We start from the raw sequence: 23,001 nt of genomic DNA, 5'->3' as shown, positions 1-23,001 counted from the left end.
AGACATATCTTGAAACTCATGATTAAATGTTCATACTTCAAACAATACAACTTTTAAAAAGTGGAGAAAAAAATTCTGACCCACTCTGTATATTATTTTGTAAATGAATGGAAAGCTTTACGCGCAGAAATCATTACGAGAATGTCGTTAGGCTCCGTCTCTTTTAGATCATTTGAAACGGAATAAGCAAAGTAGGCGGCATTATGATTGGATGAGAGCGTCAGGAATATGTATTTCATCGTTCAGTAGTATAGTATCGTTCAAGAAACATGGTAATTATTTGACCTCATTGCGTCAATTCAAATATGCAGATTAATGCACGAAGAAGATTCAGGTGACGGAGAATAAGTGAGTGTGATTGAAATAATATGTAAATTAAAGTGAATTTAGTAATTTATTTAGACATCTGTCTCATTGTGTTCTCTCTGTTCTCCAACTTCTCTCTCTCTCTCTCTCTCTCTCTCTCTTTGCATTATGTTTCCTCGGTTCTCCCACCCCTCTCTCCCTCTCTCTTTGTTTTCCATCGTTCTCCCACACCTCTATCTCTCTCTCTCTCTTTGTGTTATATCTGTCCTGTTGCCCTTCTCCCCCTCCCACTCCCTCTCTCTCTCTCTCTCTCTCTCTCTCTTTCTCTCTCTCTCTCTTTATGTTCTCTCTGTTCTCCCCGTCTTTGTGTTCTCTCTTTTCTCTCACCTGCTGATTCGTAGGCTCATTAATCAATAGTAACCTAAGCCCAGCAGAATATTGGCATGTTGGGCCCCGTAAAACACAGCTTTGCAATTATTCGTACGATTGATCTGTGTAATTCATTGCACATAGTATTTAATGCAATCGATCGCCAAAAAGAACAATCATACGATCAAATCGCTAACTTAGATTTGTGTTATGGGGCCCAGATCATACAACAACCAGACAGACAAACTAAAATGATCTATATATAGTTCTTAAATGTTAATTTATTAATTATTCATTTCAATCTTTATTATATATGTATCTTCAATTGATTCTGAAAGTACCAGATGAACTCTATAGCCAGGGTTAATATGTCACACAGAGCAGAAATATTCATGAATTTTCACTTTGTTAAATCACTGATTTTCGTTCATAATATACACCTTTACAGATGGTGATACATTTGTAAATTTGAAAGCTACCTACGTTATCAACCCATGGGCATGAATGGAATTCAATGATAATAGTCAATACTCTGATGTAACTAACCATTTTTTATACTCAAGTAATTAATAACACAGTATGGGTTGCTTAGTAGGAAGCAAAACAAGGGAACCATTATTTGTAAAGCGCTTTAGAGACATTTGTATTAAGCGCTATATAAAAATTAAATATTATTATTATTATTATTATTAAAAATGCATGTTGACAGTCAGAGATGGTGATATCAAGGTGTGGAGGGACTCGAGGGAGGTTTCATGAAAATATAATAATAATTAAGTTTACCCAGAAGGCTTCATCAGCATCATTTTAATACATGGTTGTCAAAGAGGAAGTAAGAATTCTACTCTTGTATAATTTCGTATTGTCATTATCGTAGTCGTGTAAACTACTCAAGTTTGTACACGTCGTATTTGATTGGAATATAATATTCAATTCAATTCAATTCAAATAAACATTTACTTCTTCCATTTAATTTGACAACATATTTGACATCTGTTCAAACAATATAATTTATAAGGAACATAAATATAATTAAAGAACACGCTATATTCACAGACATCTAAAAAATTGCCTTTTTTTTTTCATTGGAATTCCAAAATGAGATATTACCTTCTTTTAATATGGATTGAAAAGAACTAATTTGCGTGGTTCTTTTACATATCACTGCAGGTTTTGATGGTACATTATTTAACGATCACGGAGGTGATAAGTTGTCTGCCCGGGTTCTGCGTACACACGAACATAGTTTACCTGCATAGCTGCTTCCTCACCATTCCATGTAGGATACCAATCGTTATAACCAGACCAGAAATCCTTAGAAGCCGTAGGGGAGTCATTAGTCCATGGTTTAGGAGGGGTGTTTGTCAGCCCATCACCGAAATAGTTGACTCCTCCTACAGCTACGTTCAGGATCAAGTAGAACTATATATATTTTTTGTGTTGAGAGTTAAAAGAATGGGATTAATGCTAATTCTTTTGGTAACTATTTTTCAATCTAAGAAATGACAAGCATGTGACCAAGTCGTCGTTAGAACGTTTTAAAAGGGGGAGGGAGAGGATGCCAGATCAAAATTTAATTGGGCGAAAATATCTTGTTAAAAATATTGTTAAAAATAGGGGAAATCATTTTTTACACTGACCTGGTTTATTGAAACAGAATAAAATGGAGTTCTTTAGAGGAAAGAAGACCTGCATCAATTTTGCTGTTGATACATATTTTCAAAATTCCTCTTTCTAAAAACCGAATCGCCCTTGTTCACTTTGATTACTAATCTGAAGTACAGGATAATTAAAATCGATAATTTTATTTTACTAATCTTATGAGTTTATACTGAACGTACCTCTTGATCGAATGGAGTGAGTTTATTAGGATTGTAAGCCCATGGATTGTCAATGCCTGGTGCATCAGTCTCAAATTCACCCAAGTCCCAGAAGCCTGTACCAGGATCGACATTCAATAGAAGCTCATCATCCACGTAGAATCTATAATTGTTATCACACAATCAATAAAATTATTAGTATTGCAATTGAATTCATTCTAAACTTTACAATTTACAATTTTACATTAACTGTATACCAAAATAATTTAAATTGCAATTTCCGTTTTAATTATTGCTATCTGATTTACCCATATATCACACGACTCAATTACTGCAATATACAAGAAGGTCGATTATCAACATTATGTAAAAAAATTACCGTTTGTCATTTTCTAATCTAATTTGCAGTAATGCATAGAAACATAGTTGTTCAATTATTAATATTGTTTCCATGTATCTCTTAAATGACTCCCCCCTTTATATTTGTAATAACTTTGTATTTATTTATTTTTTATTTATTTATTTATTTAAAAAAAAACGGGTAGCCCATTCAACAAAAAATTGGACTCCCATGGAGCCCTGTGATAATATACAAATTAAAGGATAATTGAACGATCAACATAAACATAAACATAATATAGAATAATAAATGAAAAGAAAAATGGCATAATAATAATAATAAATATATATATATATTAATCATCAACATTAATTTACGAGCTTTACTGTTCTTGCTACTGTAACTGCCTTTACCGACTTACATGGCTCTTCAAGATAATTACAATGGAATCCAGTAACATGATTAAGGTGCATTATATCTGCATATTATGATTGGTGTTTATATCCATGACCAACATAATACATGGAAAGGAGTAATACGAATTTTATAGATTGCTGTAAATCAAATGACATACTTCATTGAGTCTTGAGTCCAGTCCAATGCGTACTTGTGAAAGCCTGATCCAAAGGTTTGTCCCTCGGGGAGATTCCTGATTAAAACAACAATTTACAGTGTCCAGTCATTCATACACTATGAACATTACGGACAAAGAAAGAGGACAAAATATACAGTTCCTCAGGTAGATAAAGGAACATCCCTTCCCTGCTATTATGTAAAAATGTCTAGAACAGGTGTCACATGCATATTCACCTGTTCTACACATTTTCACATGATAATAGCAGTGAAGGGATGTTCTTTTGTCTACCACAGCAATGGTTGAGGGTAGAATGAGGAACTGTATATTTTGTCCTCTTTCTTTGTCCGTCATATTCATAGTGATATCAGCAAATCAAAGACGTGATACACAAACTACGAATCAGAGGTAATTCAGCATGACAGTTTTCACTCCTCTACCGTTAAGCCTTGTTCAGATATGCAGTGGTGAACCATGATATTAAAAAAAGATATTGTTTTGTTAGTTCTTTCTAGGATTTTTCGCGGGATAATTGATGACAGATAGCAAATTATCTAGATAATTGGCCTCTGCCTGACACCGCCTTTTATATCCTATAATACAGAGCTTATTAATGAACACGCGTTGGACCATATATTGCTGCGCGCAGTTCATTTACACATACAAAAATAAATCTGAAAAACTATATCTGAACGAGCCATTAAATGCCATGTATAATCAAGGAGATTTAATCTCCTTGGTATAATAGACTTACTTTGTTGCGTGTGTCTTTGGATATCCGTTCAGAGGCCAGAATGGTCCCCAATGCATAGTAGAGCCCACCTGATCTACTCCAGCTGATACACCATCCGCGTCTTTGAGGTTAGTGTTACCTAATCACGATCAAAAACAATTACTTTAGTAATACAGTCAATCGCATTGTTTTGCTGAGGGGAGGGGTGAATGGGGCACGTACTCTTTGTGCCCCTCTCCAATTCGCCCTTTTTTTTATATCTAGTTATCATCATCTCAGAAATAGATAATGCGTACTATTAGTGCATCATTTTTCAAACGAGTACCAAGCAGATCCTTTTCACCAAGAGCTACTAAGAATTATTATTGTATTATATCTGATATTGTTTTGTTTTTGTTCAGATAATACTCAAGTTATTATCATATTGCATTTTAGCACCTTGAGGGGTACTATAGCAGAAAGTGCACACTCTGAACAATTATTATTGTTATTTCCGTTATCAATATTATTATTATTATTGTTTTATCATCATTATTATCATTTTTTTATCATTGTTATTATTTTTATAATTTTGTTATAATTGTTATCATCATTATTAATAAGATTATTATTGATATTATTATAATTTCTACTATTATTATTAATATTGTTATTATTTCTACCATTATTATAAGTAGTAGTGGTAGATTTTTTCAAAATAGTAGATTTTGTTTTCATAGTCCTTGATTCATTGTTACCCATCATGACAGTATGCTTATACTCACCTCTGCTTTCAAGCAGATCTATTTCTCCAGAGGCAGGCCATTCGCCATATGCGTTATGCTTAGGCAAAAGCCAGATAGCTGTAAAAAAAAAAATACCATCTATTTATTTCATTTCAACTTAACATTTGATAACTATTCGTTTAATTAAGATGTGGGGCCATGTTCCCTTTAAAACCCAATGGGGCACTTGTGATTTTTGTGATTTAGAAAAAATATATATTTTATATTTTTTCTAGCCAGGAAATGGGCAGGTTTGTGCCCCTCCCCTCTTGCACACCGTTCTGGATTTTTCCTACAGCGAGAAATAGGGCAGGATAAATTCAGCATGAGAATGTTATCCTTCTAGATTGTAAATTAATTACGTCTTTTTTAAATGTTATCATGCAATTATTAATGTGATTATGTTGGCAATTATGAGGTCTCAGAACTTTGAACAAATCTCGATCCTTTTATAAATGTAATGTTTCCTGGGAGAAATTTCAATTTCAATTAAAAATTACGATCCATTCTGACTCATACAAATTGGTTGCTATTGACTTTCTATAATGGTTTTAGGAATCATATTAAAACCATCATTATCCTGTTTCATTTAATTATACCATTACAATGACGTCATACCTGGCCAGAGCCAATCACCAGTGGGTAGCTTAGCCTCGACCTCCAGCCGTCCATACTTGAATGAGAAAGATTCGACAGTACGCAGACGAGCAGACTGTATCGGATTCAATAGATTATTATCGGATCCCTGTCGCATACATCCAAACCATGCATTGCCGGTACACAAGTTAGCTGGGGATGAACCTATATCGTAAACATAGAAACATAATGCATAACATGATGGTTGAATTATTTCTCTTTTCTTGATATAATTCTGTCCGTTTTTTCATTATCATGACGGAGGATATTTCCACAATTGGAATATGTTTAAGGTTCAAATCCTTGCCATATAATAAGAAAAACTTAACAAAAAATCGTATTTATAAGAACTGGCATTCTCAAATATCTAACATTTTTTTCTTCTAATCTTTGTGACTAAGTATTGACCAATAGTACCACGCAAACTGCTTGGTCGTTTGAGATTTAGAACGCCCAATACTTCGAAAAAACGGAAGAGATGACATATCTCACTACCTAGAAGGCAGATTGACTGAACTAACAAATTTCTTTTTTTTAAAGAAGAGAAAGGAAGAAAAAAATCAGCCACTTTTTCTACAAGAAGTAATAGCAGCTTTATAGAGAATCAACAGAATTCTAAGTCAATGTACATATAAACGAACGAAATAAAGACACGTTATTTTGGACAATTCCAACCCCCCCCCCCCCCCCCCATTATCTATGTTTGGCCTTCCTGGGGCCAATGTCTGGATACACTGCTGACTCGCTCAGATATGATGGGATTCAATAAATACATGTACAATTGACCAAATTTCAATTTATAAAGCAACATTTAATACATTTCTTCACTCATTGTCTCTCTTTGTATTCGACTGCATCATTGTTCGATGACTTGGTGGATTTAAAGCTTAGAACTCACCCCAAAGGTCTAATGTTCCAGATGACAGCGAACCCTCTCCCAATTTATCGGTGGTTAGGGTCTGATAAAAAATGAGAGATAAACATAGATAAAAAGAAGGGATAGAAGGATAAAGAGGGGTGTACGAAACAAGAAATTAGTATTCATAACCACATTCATCTGTGCAAATAGTGTGCTGCACTATTAACATTTCTTGCATCATGCAGTATTATTTACTGAAGATACCACTGTTTAATATGGAGAACAGAATATATCGGAGTGTTGGCTCAGTCAGTAGAGCGTCCGCCTCACAACCGGGAGGTCGTGGGTTCGAACCCCGGTCGCGTCATACCAAAAGACGTTAAAAGATGGGAGTTGTTGCTACCTTGTTTGACGTTCAACAATAAGGGATAGAGCAACGTCGATCTGGCGCTGCTCAGTGGCTGCCGGGCTCACGATCAATTGGGCAAAAGGAATATCCGTTTCGGTTTAATAAAATTTGGAGTGGAATATTAGGCTATCATTATCATCATTATCATTTTCATTATTAGAAACCCAATCATTTAATCAATTAACCAATCAATATCATTTACTAGGAAAAAGTCTCTTCTATAAACTGAAGAGATATTTTTCAGGGGTATTAGTGTGGGATCAATGAAAAAGGTATTTTATACATAAAATCACACTCCATGACCGAATTGCCTTGGGAGAATTTTTCCGTTTCTGAGAAATCTATAAATATCCTATTCTTTGTTCGATCGCTTTCATAGTTTCCCTGTTTCGTATACATCTATCCCAGCCAATTAACTTCATGGTATAATTTGCTTCTCGTATCATTTTAAAAGGATTTATAAAAAAAGAACATTACAATGTTTATCGAATATAGGTATTGAGATATATTAAAATAATATAACAAATTCGACAAAATCAAAAATACACAAACAAACACCCGGGGATAGTAATGATGATACATACTGGTTTTATGAAGAGTTTTCCATCCCGAACATAGCTGTTTGATACGTTCTTGGTATAATATTGAAATTCCCAGTTCTGCAAATATAAATGAATATCAAAGCAAATTAATGTACAGCTTAGCTTTTATTTGCATGGATATTTGCCATCAGCATCAGCATATTTCATTGAAATCTGTTCATGTAGTCTATTCTTATCAATGGAGAGCAGGACAAGCGAGCCCATGTACCGGGGATGGTCCGAAGTGAATAAATAAATAAATTACACGATTTTTCTTTAAAAGCCCCGAAGACGACCAAAAACAGCCAACAAACCAATACAAAACAAAGACAGAAGAACCTTAGAAGAAGAAGGGAACGAAGCCAGAAAGAAAGAAAGACAGTAATGCAAGTGATATGTTGAAACCTTTATTAGTAATGGGCTGGCGTGTTCGTTTGTCTCTTAGATTTTCTTACAGTAGATTATAGCATAATGAATGTAACTCACTGTTTTAAGAATAAGATTTAGAAGCAATACATTCTAATGAAAGCAGTTTTTACATTTTTGAAAAGAATGTGTGATTACTTTGATTATTTTTCATTTGAGAAGTAATGATTTAACATACCCCTCCTCCTCCAGCAGTCAGTTCATGCTCCCATATGTCAAGATTTAAAGAATCGAACTCTTCTTGGAAGATGAGACCATTGCAAGGTGGAGTTGACATGTCACATGATTTATAGCAAGGATACTTGCTACACTGCGATGGGATACCTGTAAACAAAAATAACATTCATAAATGCTGGATGATTGTGTTTCAATCCACCACCTTAATTTAATAATTGTGACGGACTTCAACGAACATGAATTTGTGGAATTATATTTTCTCCCCAATGTAATGATGTCTAACGAATATGGGTATTTGGAAACGATATGTTTTCCCATTGTAATTATGTCCAGCAAATATTAGGTATTTAGGACGATATTTTCTGACTGCGTCGATATCAATAAAATATTTTATGACATAAAACCTCATCTCAAACAGAGACAACAAGTATTGCCCCTTTACAAATAAACTTTTGATCAAAGCATTATTCTAAACGCATCCGTTTATCACACAATAGTACAAATGATAATAAACAAATATATGAATTTTTAAAAGAAGACATAAAATAGATATAATACTTTGGTGAGAGAGGAAATCAGCATTGACAAATATAACAAATACTGATTCTAAAACAAAAAGTCGTATCCAATCTCAATAATTAAAATTATGTGAAAGAATCATCAAGACAACACATCCATCAACGTGACTTTCTTAACTCCTCACCAACAACAGGATTAGCATCACCAGCATTACCAGAGCCATTTCCTATTGTTAATACCAAAGTTGTGATGATCGCGGCACCATAGGCACCAATCGTCACAACTACTACGAGCCCAAACGCCAACCAATATGATGACGAAATCCTCATTGTCTTTTCATCACTAATTAAATCATTCTTCGATTGATGGTTCCTATTGAATTTTATTTCCATGGTTGCTGTTGACATCTTAGAGAAATACTGCTTTTGTAAAAGGTATAGTATAAACGCCAAATAAACAACTGCTTTTGATAATGGAAGGAAATGACTTTGTAGCTTTTGTTTGATGTCTTCTTGACCTGCACGCCTAATTCCCTGACATAGCAACCAGGCATGCACTCAGGTGGTAGAATTTTAAAATCATTTTAATTGATGCAAATGTAATGTACTAATATGTGTCTGGATTAAAATGCTAGAAGAAAGGAGGAAAGGGCGCCTCGTGTATTGGCACGAGGCATATAGACTAGAGCATGTAGAGATGAGATGTACCAGTAGGAAGTGGCAGAATGACTTTGAATTGTATACACTTGAGCCTGCGTTCCTATCTTCTGGCTTCACTATAATAAGGTAGAATATGAAGGCGAATTAACTGCTTTTAATAAGGTAGAATATGAACGCGAAGTTTGGAAATAAAGAAAATCAGGTAAGGTGACTAAATTCTTTTCAAAATTTGATTGTTCTTTTGTTGTTTGTACTGTGCTTGTTGATACTAAATTTCCAGTGTCTACTTATTAGCAGCAAATAGTTGTGTTTCTCAGGCGTTCTTTGCCAATTACTACCGATCTACCTCTATTACTTCTTAAAGAGCTTTTCTTTAAACTAATAAAGATGTGCAAGTACGAAGAGCTTTTATACGAGGTGGTAAATATTGACGGCGGTGGGGGTGGGGTCCTGTGGGAATACAAGTGCTTATATCATCGCCATTCAAGGGGCGTTTCTCGTATTTGAAGATATGGTTGAATTCTAAGGACGTTGGCCAAAATATATATCAAACCCTTGGCAAGTTCAAATAGAGAGAAAAAGATTGCAAGGACAGCCTAATTGATTGCAAATATGTAGGGTAAAGTTCCCTGAGAAAGGGATTTTTTAAACTTCCTTTAAAAAAGTTATTTGATAGAGATAGGGAGAACAGTTAATAAAGGGATGAGTATTTCATTTCGTCATGATTTTTTTAAGGGGAGGGGGTTAATTATAGGATTTCAGGTCCGTTCCGTAAACCAGCACTTGATATTATGTCAGGAATCAGAAAATATGTTCCTTGTCTACTGGAGAGTAGATGATATGAAAGGGAGGCGATAGCTATAGCTTATGTAGTATAGAACATTAGATGTAAATGAGATCACGATGGGGGAAGGGAGGGGGGTTGTAGCCAACCAAAATGAAGTTTGTTAATGATCGGATAGTATTTATAGTTCGTATCAGTTTCTGATACAAGTAAAACAAAATTAACTTAACACCCATACCGTGTCCTATCCCGACCGGTATCTGTCATCAAGCACTATATAACCCTAATAACCCTAACCCTAACCCTAACAAGCCCTTCTAACTCTCTAATATAATGTGCTCGACAACTCTGTCAAAAACCGAAATGGTCGCATGCGACCTAGTGGTTAAATCCCGGATATACTAGTTACGCTAGTATAATTAAGTCTTCACCCGCCTTTACCTCCTCATACCCCCTCTCCCATCAGTCATAACGTTCGATCCACTCTGACCATTTTAATGTCGTACCCCTTGCAAACCTAACCCTAACATCATGTCATAGTTGACCCAACTGCCACCTCTAACCTAGCCTTTTGACAAGGCCTCGTGACTCTGGCTAAGCGGCTGAGATGAGTCTAGAAACCCGGGGTGAACGCGCGACCGAGTGACGACTTGTCTGGGCAATTCGCAATTCGCAATTCGCACTGGCGCGAAAACCTGAGTGAACGCCATGGCGTTCACTCAGGTTGTCGCGATTAGTCTCTTTTTAGTCGCTCGGCGTCTCTCAGACATGTGGCCTTGTTTAAAGGCTACCTCTCACCCTACCCTCTACTCATTTCATTGTTGATTATCTACCTCTTTGCCAGCCCTTATCTCACCATGGTCCTACTACGTGCTCTTAGTATTTCTTTGTTTACCCCCTTCTTCTACAATAGCCTTCTGTAACCTTTTAATCTGATTTTTTATCAGCTGATTATTGAACCTAGACAGTCACGACTATTAAAAACGAATCAATGGGAACATTGCTTACACAGTCACTTGACAAGACATGATAAAGATACAAAGTAGAGTCTTTCGACTTAAATAATTGATATGTGTAGATAGAAAAGGCAAATCAAGCCCCCCTTACGTTGTTGATACTAAATATCCAGTGTCTACTTAATAGCAGCAAATAGTTGCGTTTCTCAGGCGTTCTTTGCCAATTACTACCAATCTACCTCTATTACTTCTTAACCCTTACTGTACTGGGCTATTTCGAGCACTCTCTGACTGGGGGGGGGGGGGGGCCTGGGAGCCCCCCCCCCCCCCTATGATCTCGGCCGTCGAATGTCCGATGAACGCGAAAATTTGCATGTTTGTAGATATTTACGTAAGGAACAAGATGGTATAATTAGTTTTTTCCTAAAATTTTTGTCGTTATAGCCTAATTAATTATGCAAAATGCAAATTTTATGCATTTTACAGAAAACTCTACATATTTGTCCGTAGACTTGTGAAGAATCTTGAAAATGTATTGAACAAATGTTTCCTTCATCTCAAATTCATGAGGTTCATTATTTTTATGATATTTGAAAATGCATAGGTTAATTTGCATAAATTATGAATAAGCATTTAAGAATATCAAATCTGGAAATACATATAGGGAACTAGAATCATTACAAAAATTGTCAGACTCCACTTTTTGAATGTTGAAACTCATTATTCATATGAAACTTCTTTTCTAACACAAAATAGTAATTTGATGTAATTAATAATGATAATTTATGCAAATTTTATGCGATTTTTAACTATTTATTTTCTTATGTATTTTATTGTTTTTTATTACTTATTATATCTATTGTTTTATTTCTAATGTATTCTTTTGTTCTGAAATACATCAAGTTACTTTGAGAAACATATAAAAGCAATTTGATATCAATTCATATCTTCACATTTCTGCTTGTACATGAATATATGCAATTATAGCACTTTTTTGATGACATGCGCATACTAATTATTATGTAACACCTTACAGGTATATCCGATTTCGACGAAAATGATATCAAAATGTGCGTAAGACTTGAGGGAAAAAAGTCATGAAACGACAATTCAAAATTCCGAGCGGTTGCGGTGCAATCTCCGAAAATGTCGAGGGGGGCCTCCCAAGCCCCCCCCCCCCCCAGTACAGTAAGGGTTAAAGAGCTTCTCTTTAAACTAATAACGATGTGCAAGTACGAATCGATTTTATATGAGGTGGTAAATATTGACGATGGTGGGGATGGGGTCATGTGGGAATACAAACGATTATACCATCGTCGTTTCAGGGGCGTTTCTCGTTTTAAAAAAAATAGTTCTCAGTTTCTGTTAATTGTAATAACGAAATTCATTTTGTTAATGCTTTATCAAATTTTGTTATATTTTCTGCTTCTTGCTTGTTTTCATTTTTTTGTTGAAAAAGGGACCACAGATGACCCTGCCAATGACACACTACATGTTAAACTACACTGTACAATGTTCCATGGTTTAAACAATTAATTGTTCTTGAAGTTTACAACCATACATACATGGATATTTAAAGCTAGGCGCCAGAGTATCACCCTCCCTCACACTCTTGTGTACTCTCTCACGAAGTGACTTTTAATGGAGGCGCGATATGGCTCAGTGGTAGAGCAGTGTTCTTGTAACAGGGAGGTCCCGGGTTCGAAAACAAGTCAATGCGCTCATGCCCTTTGGTAATGCATCATTCCTCATTACCAAGTCCCTCGGAGAGGACTTAGAGCCGTCGTTCCCCTGGTTGTTTACTTACACGCATACAATGCTTCCTTTGCGGTCAGGTAAAACAATCACCACCATCATCATAGTGTGCACTAATTAACATTAATTGATGGACACGTGGCAGATCATTGGATTCTATTACATTGGTGTAAAATTATCAATGATTCTGAAAAGAAAGCATGACTAAAACCCTACCTGTGACTGGTTTAGGAGGATTCGTGACTCCAGGAGGGTTTGTTGCAGGGGGTTCGGTTGCAGGAGGGTTGGTCGCAGGACGGTTGCTTGCACGAGGGTTGGTTACAGGGGGTTCAGTTGCAGGGGATTCGGTCGCAGGACGGTTGCTTGCAGGAGGGTTGGATGCAGGGGATACGGTTGCAGGAGCTTCTGTAAAAAAAAAAAAAAAGGAGGAAAAAAAGACGTGTAGACAAAGACATGGGGACAGACAGGTAGGTCAAAGATTGATAAACATTAAAATAGGGAAAGAAAGAAGAAGCAAGAACAAGGAGAAGAAGAATAAGAACTAGAACAAGACGAAGACGAAGACGCCGACGACGACGACGACGACAAGAGACGTATAGAGAGAGGAGAAGGGGGAAGAGAGAGACAGTGAAATACTTCTTCAATTATTCCAACAAGGATTGACTGAGAAAGGTGTGAAATTCAAGATATAATACTAATTACGTGAAGTAGCATGGAATTGATTTTTGTTCCTTTTGCAGCAGGGGCACATGATTGCCTTACAGTATCCCCGATTATTGTTATCATCAACTTAGTATCAGAAATTAATGCATCCTTTTTGCGTTTCCATAATATTGTTGTATATACCTTCAGGTATGTCAATATCTAACATAACACACTGAAATCATTGAATAACGATGAAATTATCGAAATATACTGAAAGTAAAGAAAACATGTGGCAGTTTTAGTAACTGAAACCTAAATGAGAAACAATTATTTTATTGAGTACCCTGTTTTTTCGGAGGAACTCAGAATTCAATCATGTCAATGGTTATATCAAAAATATTAGAAGAGAAGAATCTGTGAAACATCCATACATGTATTTAATGAGCGAGAGATTGAAAATTGATTTTAAATACATAATAGATGATAATGCACACGGAGTCAGCAGTCTAAAAAGTAAAGTTCTAGTTTTTTTTTCGATTAGTGTCACTTCACCAATTTGAATCAATATGATCAACCATGTCATCCTTTTTTGCGATATATCAACACGGGTCTAACAATTTCGAATGAAGTTTCACATCCTTCAGTTTCCGATTAAAGACACACGTCCTCTTGTTGTTAAATTGTGATTCTTGACGAATTAAATGAAAAGAAAAACATCAAAGCAATACTTTGTCAATGGGCTATTCACCTGGCCATCAAGCTGGGATTACATAATTACATATTTACATGTTTGGCCAAGGTGCTCGTAACCACGCCCCTAAGAAGGTTCAGTGGCTCAATGGTAGAGCAGGGTTCTCGTAACCGGGGGTCCTGTGTTCGAAATCAAGTTAATGCGCTGGTGTACTTTGGTAAGGCATTAATCCTTATTACCAAGTCCCTCAGAGAGGACTTAAAGCCGTCGGTCACCTGGTTTTCTTGCTTCAGAGTACATTCATGCTTTCTTAGCAGACAGGTAAAACGATCATGAATCATCATAATATAGGACATACTTACCGGTAACTGACCGAGGAGCTCGTAGCCACGCCAATGGTATAGTACTAACATAATCTATATATACGTACCTACCGGGAGTTGTCTTTGATTGGTAAAGCGCTGTAAGCAACGCCCATATTATAAATCTTCCATATCAAATATACCTATAGAGAGGATGTGAAGTTAGGAACCACTCCCACTTACCTGATGCTGTCCATGATTGTTCAAGTAATTGATAGCCAGGGCCATAGTAATTCACATACACCCAGTAGTTCACCACATCACCTTTCTTGACATCCACTTCTGTATTTTCATGGACGAAGTATGCTCCTGTTATACAAACATAAATACACTTTATTAATAAAACTATGAAGATGTATCCAAAATTAACAAGACGAAGCGAATAATACATGTTTATTCTACGATGGATCATGTCAAATAATTTAATGTTTAATTTGTATTGGTATCAATAGGTTTAGGGAGGAGGCATGACATTACTTATAAAAACTGTATTTTTTAAATTGCAATAATGTAACTTTAAACCATAAATGCCGGTTTAATTTGATTTATTTTAATCTAATATGTACGGCAAAAAGAACACTAGTTATATTGACCATCCCCAACACCACCCCAACACCTTTCTGAATAAATCTTATAACGGCATTATGAGTCCGGCGCTAGATTGAATATTACTGACCAAATACTATAAACCAATTGACCATAAAAGAGGAGCCCTAACAAAGATTTGCCTCTCGAAATCCAATACAAAATTCCGATGCAAATAAAACGCTTGTATATATGGTCGCTTGTCATGCTTGGTGGCAGTGTCAAGTATTTTGTAAACCCTAATTAAGAAATAAAAGATGAGATTTAAGTGTTATTTGCTCAGACTGTCAAAATACACACTAATCAACAGTAAAGGTCTGCCATCCTTATTTTCTAACCAAAATAACTTTTGTTGAATAATTACCTGTTTTAGTAGTGACATCATAGTTATATTGACCAACGTTAACACCAGACAGCGGTGTATTGATGCTATAGTGAAAAGCTACCAGGGTTATGCCAGGTTCATCTAGAAAAAAAATCAATTGATAGGTGATGTAACGGTCTAAAAACTTTTTTAGGTCGTATCTAGATATTCAAGATAAAAACATAATTATGACAATGAAATTAATTTCAATCTAATCACAATGCTTATTATGAAAATAATAATGATCATGACATTCATTTTTATATATGAAGCTCTTAAAACAGTCAGAAATGATGATGACACTCATTTCAATTTAATTACTGTTTTCAAAAATTAAGAAAGTAATAACATGATTAACTTTATACAACAGGTTAAATGCCTGACCTGAAGTCTGAACAATTAAATCAGTAAAGTTTGTGAGTGGATTAACACGAACAAACTGCATCTTAGCTATAAAAAAATCTGTTATGTTTTAACTGTCCCAAAACCTATGTTTGTTATTACATGATTTTCAAGTGGGTATTTTTTGTATTCATAGTACAATGAAACTTTTACCAGAATTTTGTTGGTAACAATTCACAGAGGGAAAAAGATATTCATAGAAGAAACTGAACATGCACTCGTGTAGTATGAGATAATTCTTCCTTTTTAAATAATATCTTTTCATGCAAAGGACCCATTCAAGAACGTTGTATAAACTATCCCAAGCGTGAACATTGGACATCATTAAACAGTTTTAAGCATACCTTCACTTGGTGCAGAAGCTTTGAATCTAACAACCGCCAATTGTATCTTTATGATTTCATTGTGCAATTGTATTTTTTATTAATTTAAATTTGATCATAATTTTTTTCAAAATGAAGAAATTAATGATGAAATTAATTCCCCCCCCCCCCCCCAGGGTTGCGTGCTGTCTGCACCATTATTTATCATGTATACAAACGATTGTACCTCGTCAAATGACAATGTCTCAATTGTTAAATATGCCGATGACGCGGCTATCATTAGCATGAGCCATGGCAACTATGAACGCCAATATCGGGAGGAGCTTTCATGTTTGAGAATTGGTGTGAAGAAAATATGACAAATTTATATAGCGCTTGTGACAAAAGTTTCAAAGCGCTGTACATGTACACAAATCAAAATTACTTAAAACAAAAATCAATATTATTGAAAATGTCTTGGTATTAAACATAGCTAAAACGAAAGAGATGACTTTCGGTTTTCATCCAAACAAAGGTAAAGCAAATCCCATCATGCTTAAAGGAGAGGATAAACTCAAGAGTTCTAAGTACCTTGTTACAATAATTGATAATGAACTATCATGGAAAGACCAATGCCAATGTCTGTATGCACAGGCTCAACAACGAATGTACTTTCTATGAAAACTAAATTCGTTCCATCTTGACAGAACCATCCTGAGGTTATTCTACAAGTCAGTAATAGAAAGTGTAATGCTTTTTAGTCGTGCGGTTTGGTTTGGTGGGTGCAGACAGGAGAATCTTTTTCTTTCTTTATTTGAGACAGGAGAATCTTAAGACATTGCAGAGAATATCCAATAATGCTGGCTAGTTTAATATATACCGTTTAAGCTATGAAGAAAAAAGGAAAGAATTCAGCTATATAACCGTGGCAAATAATGATTATAAATACTGTTGATGATGATGATAATAATAAATAATAATAGAGACAATAATAACAATGATAATAATAATAATTATGATGATTTTAATAATAATGATTTCTATTGTATATTGTTCATGTGCTTAATGTAATGCCAACAACTGAATTTTCAAATGGACCAAGAAGATTAATCTGAATCTGATCTAAATTTTTAGATATAACAAGTAATACTTACAAAATTAATAAATATTGGCATAGAATGTATAGAATTTTGGACAATAAAGATTTCATCATTCAAATGGCAATAATGCATTATACAATATTTTCATTTGACGACTATGCGCTGACATTAAAAGAAGCAATATGGTATTGATGAAATGGCATTATAACATAGTGATATAGTGAATTACTAATGTGAAATATGAATGAGAGAGTATACTCACCTGGGTATGCGAATCTGATTCCCCCAGGAGTCAAGAGTGAGATCTCAGGATTCTTCACATCATACGCATTAATCGAAACTAAAATAAGAGGTAGCAAAGCCAATACGTGTCTTAATCCGACCATCTTGACAAATGTCTTCTTGGAGGCCAGCTGATCCTCGAAAATCAAACGATGAATACTGTACATGGATAGACAAGGTTATAGATGTGAGCACGACATTGATAACGTCAAGATGCAAGCATATGATTATAGCTTTCATAATCTTATGTAGAAAATTCCTCGCAAACATCAGTCATTGATTAACTATTTGCTATTGTTTGAAAATGACTGCAATATTAATGTACACTGTAAGATATGTATCAGTGGTCGATTCGTTTCTTGTGACAATGTCTTCTTTCTCTCTATTTATCTCCCTCTCTCTCTCTCTCTCTCTCTGTCTCTTTCTCTCTGTCTCTCTCTCTCTGTCTCTCTCTGGTTGGCATATCTCTTTTACACAAATAATAAATAATAGCAATTCAACACCTATACGCAGCAATTTAAACAATATGATACAGTTTGCCTTTGTCTCACAACGTTCATATTCATCAATTGTCTCCATTCAAACAATTAAAATAATATGAACAAAAACGGTGCAACAAAATATTGGATAATTTTCCAAAAGGAAATATATTAAGTAAAACCAAGAATATTTAATGACGAAGCAAGGATGATTTTAATGTATCAAATCAAAGTATTTGACAATAAATCATACATAATTGTTTCGATACTCGCGACGTATACAATTTTAAAAACGGAAGGAGATGACAACCCTTAAAATAGTATCAGTCATAAAATATAACTTGTTGAAGATTCAAACAGTATTGGAACTTTTATAACAGCGACATGTAATTTTTCTCCCCCATATGGATACATAAAAGATGGGAGTTGTTGCTACCTTGTTTGGCGTTCAACAATAAGGGATAGAGCAACGTCGATCTGGCGCTGCTCAGTGGCTGCCGGGCTCACGATCAATTGGGCAAAAAGAATTTCCGTTTCGGTTTAATAAAATTTGGAGTGGACTATTAGGCTATTATTATTATTATTATTATTATTATTATTGCGCTATATAATACACGAGATTCCAGAGTGTTTTAACTTTTTCTTTCTTCACATTAAATTAATTGAAAAAGCAAGATAGCGATAAAAAGTAAAACTTCACAATGTATGTCCAATGTTTCGAAAATGTAATGAAATAGGAAAATTCACAGTGGTCCCTTTCTACAGACGTGGTAGTGACATAGAAATTTAGCCAAAATAGAAAGAAGGAAAACGAAAAACGCAAGATCTCACCTTTACTTTGTAAAAAAATGTCTTGTCACCCTGGTAAGGTGAAAATGTCGTCTGCTGTATCGAGGTAAATATATCGTGGTCGAGACTTGTTGATACTTGCTTGTTGGATCAAGGTCGGTTCATTCAACAAAACTTAAACGACACCGTCTTTTTGCCCCTTTTTACAGCAATAGGAGAAATCATGCACACAACTATTCCTCTTTTTATGAGCTCATGCTTGTTTGTATGCGTATATAGAACAATGCCGTGATTTGTGATTACTCACTACAGGTCACGTTTATTGTTAATAGTCCTATATTTTTCCGATTAAAGAGTGTGATAGTTTCCTTAGTTGACTTCATTCGCAGCATCGCGAGCTCTACTACCGGCAACAGAGGCGCGACAGACTCGATAGTCCAGAATCTGACCGGCTCTTTAAATACTCCCTACAAATGATTCAAGCCACCGGAGATGGCGTTATCAACGAACTCATATAAACGCTCACAAGCCCAGTCTTAGTCTATCTCTGGACCCTATTGATTTTTGTTATTCGCCGACTATATAAGCGTTAAAGCCGAGTGATGGCGCGATCCCCGAGAACCGCTCGGTTCTCGGGGATCGCGCCGTCATTAAAGGGAAAGTCCACCCCCAAAATAAGTTTGTTTCGATAGAGGCAGAATAATAAGAAAATCAGGTGAGTGAAAGTTTGAGCAAATTCTGAATGAAAATAAGAAAGTTATGAATTATTGAAGTTGTGATCAATCAAATACAAATTGGCAACTCTGTGACTTATTATACGAGCTCTCCTTCATTTGCTTTGTGCATAATATTCCATAAAATCATGTTTTCTTCGTTATTGATGACGGAATATATATTTGTTCCTTGCAGGGGGAGTATAGAAACATATTTGCAATTATTATATTTAGGGTGCATGTATGGTTGAAATTTTTCTTGAGGGAAAATGAACATTTTAGATTTTTTTAGTACTGAGCAAATGAAAGTTGAGCTCGGATGATATGTCATAGAGTTGCCAATTTGTGTTTGATTGATCACAACTTCAAAAATCCTAACTTCCTTATTTTTAATCGGAATTTGCTCAAACTTTCACTGACTTGTTTCTCTCATTTTTCTACTCCTATTAAAACTAACTTAATTTCAGGGTGGACTTCCCCTTTAAGGATCGCGCCATCACTCGGCTTAACGCTTATATAGTCGGCGAATAACAAAAATCAATAGGGTCCAGAACTAGTCTAGCCCAGTCTAAGCATTTCGTCCTAATTTAAGGATCACGCCATCTTCGGCTGGCAGTATGTAATTTAAGTAGGGTTGAGGTCGCATATTGCGTCGGTGTGGTGGAGATCAAAATCAAATAGGCCAAATTCTGGACTAGCTCGACACCTGCTGGGGCAAATGTCGAAGTAATCGCGAGCGCAAAAAGCACATCAGCTAGCAATTAAGCAACCAAGGAATGAGCGCAGCGATAGCGAGTACACCGAAACAGACGTCTCGCCTGAAACGCCTGAAACACCATCACAACCTGCAATTATCGAAATATACCCAGAAATTAAAGCGGGAAGATCGAAGAAAAAGGAAACTTCAACTTTTTCCTGCTAAAAAGAAATAATTTAGCTAACTGATCGGACATGGAATGAGGAAGCTATCTGTATTATTTTTCATGACCCTTGTCATACCTTTTACATGGTTAGTTATAAAAGGACATCCTAATGAACTAAAAAATAAAATAATAATGTTACTTTATATTAAAATATTAACAAAGAATTCATATATCAAATTCAATATCATGATTTTGTTTTCATTTTATTTATTTGAACGTTAGAGGTCTTCGTGAAAAGTTAAAAAGCAAGAACAATGTTCGACCTTGCAAAATGAGATACATAATTTACAGGGGGTGTACTTTAGACCAGTGTGTTTTCGCTCCTGGTAGTAAGAAAAAAACTAGTTCAGCCCCCTCGAAATTATTCGTTGATTACGTCACTGGTGTGACGCCATAACGTCAAAAATAAGGGCTTGTAAGATGACACACGGGAAAGGGATTCGATTTCATCATTTTAATTTCCTCTTAGATGTGAAGTTCACAGTGATATTAAGCACAAATAGGTCCTGTCGCATGATTTATCTTTGATTCCCTAAATCATCGCATTATCAAGCATATTACAATTTTTAGAGATACTTGATTGATCTTCCTTTCGAATCGATTTAGATGTTACCATGTGCCGATTGTTTCTGGAAGATATTCAAATACTCTGAGAAGCATGAGATTGTATAATTTGTGTAACCTTCCGGTTCTAGGGGTTAAGAACCATCATTTATTTGGGTGCCCGTTGTTCGGAGATGAAAGAAGATATGTCTATGATAACTACAATACAAAGGAGATAAAGAGAGAGAGAGAGAGAGTCAGACAAAAAGAGAGAAGAGGAATGGGCGTTTGTGTGTGTGTGTGTGTGTGTGTGTGTGATAGAAAGAGCGAGTGAGAGAGAGAGAGAGAGAGAGAGAGAGAGAGAAAGGTGAGATGAGGCGAGGGAATCATGTACCTAATGTATACTCGATAACAAAAAATCGCATGAACATGGTTTTAATATGGATTTTATAGTGCATAGAATTTATTGCAAAATCATCGTGAATTTAAAATGTAATGTTCTTCAAATCTCTACAACCATTCTACATTCACTACTATTATAGGCCAATATGACATTAAGGAACTAATATTTTCTTTTTGTGTGAATACGTTTGGTGTTTGCTCATAGAGAATGGTTTTATTGAAATATTTCCTTACTCGAGGAAGAAAATTTCAATGAATATCTTGGTACTTAAATACTTCGTATTAAAAGAGAGGTAACGGCGATGTTAAAATGTGAGAATTCACAGCGATATGACGAATTCGGTAAAAGTGTGAGAGATTAGGTGTCCATTATACATGTTTATCTTGTTGACTCTCAAGGCAACTGTCTGTAGGAACAACATAGCCATACATAAAAATATGTACTAGGTGATATGCTGCTGTCACACCAATATACGTCATTGTCACTACCTTGAAAGATAAATTTCAAAGTGATCATCAATGCATTTCAAAATGGAATATAAATGCATACAGGCCTATGTTTCTTTAAATGAAAATAAGGTGAAATTGGGATAGGAGGATACAAATAAATAAGGAAACTATTTTTGTTATAGTATACTTAAAATTTCAGTTGAAGTATACTTGTACTTTTTAGTGCTGACAGTTATCAAATCCGTATTGCAGTAACTCCATGTCAGTTCCTTATCTAAACGATGATGTAGGATCTCGTGTTCTTATTCTAAACATAAACAAAAACAAGCAAACTTGCATATACAGAAAACTACATCAACATTAGCATGCCTAACGGGTGGATTATTGCGAGCAAACCATAATCATATACATTATATCGATATTAATGATTAGAAATGTGCAGCTAAGATTTCAGGGGGGTGTTCATATCTGTTTCTAAAAGAACGCTTATATGATTGTGTTTACTCTTGTTCATATTTCACTCCAGCCACAGTGCATAATTACTTTTAACAACATCATTACCTTATATTTCACATTTCATTCTTTCAAGACAAAACATTGGAGGTCTCGTCAACCTAATCTTACATCCAGATTTTGTTTTATTGTAAAACAGTTTGAGATATCCCACGTTGTTGCCTGTACTACAGAGTACGCATACCATACCTACAAACTGAAATACAATCTTCAAGACATTTTGAGATATATCACTTCATAGCATAAATTACATAGTGTTGAATATCCTTACCAATAGCCTCATGTTAATTTTCCACTCTACAGATTACAATCTTGTTTGAAAGTCGTTCACGCGTCCCCGATCTATCCCCATCCGCTACACGCCTTTCAAAGCAGGGAAAGCGTGACTGCTTGAGGTGCACGGTTAAACATAGATGATCTCGAATCTGCACTGTGCCCGAGACGAAGTTGAGGCATAGTACAATCTTGAGATCACCAATGAGCCATAGTTTTAGTGTCGGTATCATATCTGCGCGCTTCTGACCTGAATGCATCCTTAATGAAATCAAGAGGACCCGACTCCAAATAAAGGCATGAGATTGCAAATAGCCTCAAATTCATAAAGCATCTATTGCATTTTCGGTGTTCAATTTAACTATTTATATTCTCCTCCGCATTCAGAATTTTCCTCATGCCACTATGTTTAAACCTCGATCTGCGGCGTCGATGACATCCCTCAGGATATTCTGAATTTGTCGGTTCATATATCTCATTACATTGAACGCTGGAACATTCAGTAATTGACCATAT

General features: G+C 35.4%; 1 protein-coding gene across 1 annotated transcript; it reads right to left on the bottom strand.

The window, feature by feature from the left end:
* Window positions 1-936: 936 nt before the first annotated feature.
* Window positions 937-19,094, bottom strand: LOC591008 (beta-1,3-glucan-binding protein-like). Its single transcript, XM_030996817.1, has 14 exons — window positions 18,711-19,094; window positions 17,381-17,559; window positions 15,315-15,416; window positions 14,549-14,674; window positions 12,884-13,072; window positions 7,996-8,141; window positions 7,395-7,469; window positions 6,441-6,501; window positions 5,525-5,707; window positions 4,907-4,984; window positions 4,164-4,281; window positions 3,410-3,484; window positions 2,517-2,658; window positions 937-2,097 (listed from the first exon to the last, which is right to left on the bottom strand). The coding sequence occupies exons 2-14, from the start codon at window positions 17,502-17,504 to the stop codon at window positions 1,864-1,866; spliced, it is 1,653 nt and encodes a 550-aa protein (XP_030852677.1). The 5' UTR covers window positions 17,505-17,559; window positions 18,711-19,094; the 3' UTR covers window positions 937-1,863.
* Between the last annotated feature and the right edge of the window lie 3,907 nt (window positions 19,095-23,001).

Source organism: Strongylocentrotus purpuratus, unplaced genomic scaffold, assembly GCF_000002235.5.
Source record: "Strongylocentrotus purpuratus isolate Spur 01 unplaced genomic scaffold, Spur_5.0 spur5_scaffold_3, whole genome shotgun sequence".
Lineage (NCBI taxonomy): Eukaryota > Metazoa > Echinodermata > Echinoidea > Camarodonta > Strongylocentrotidae > Strongylocentrotus > Strongylocentrotus purpuratus.
This window is presented reverse-complemented; position numbering and strand designations above follow the sequence as displayed.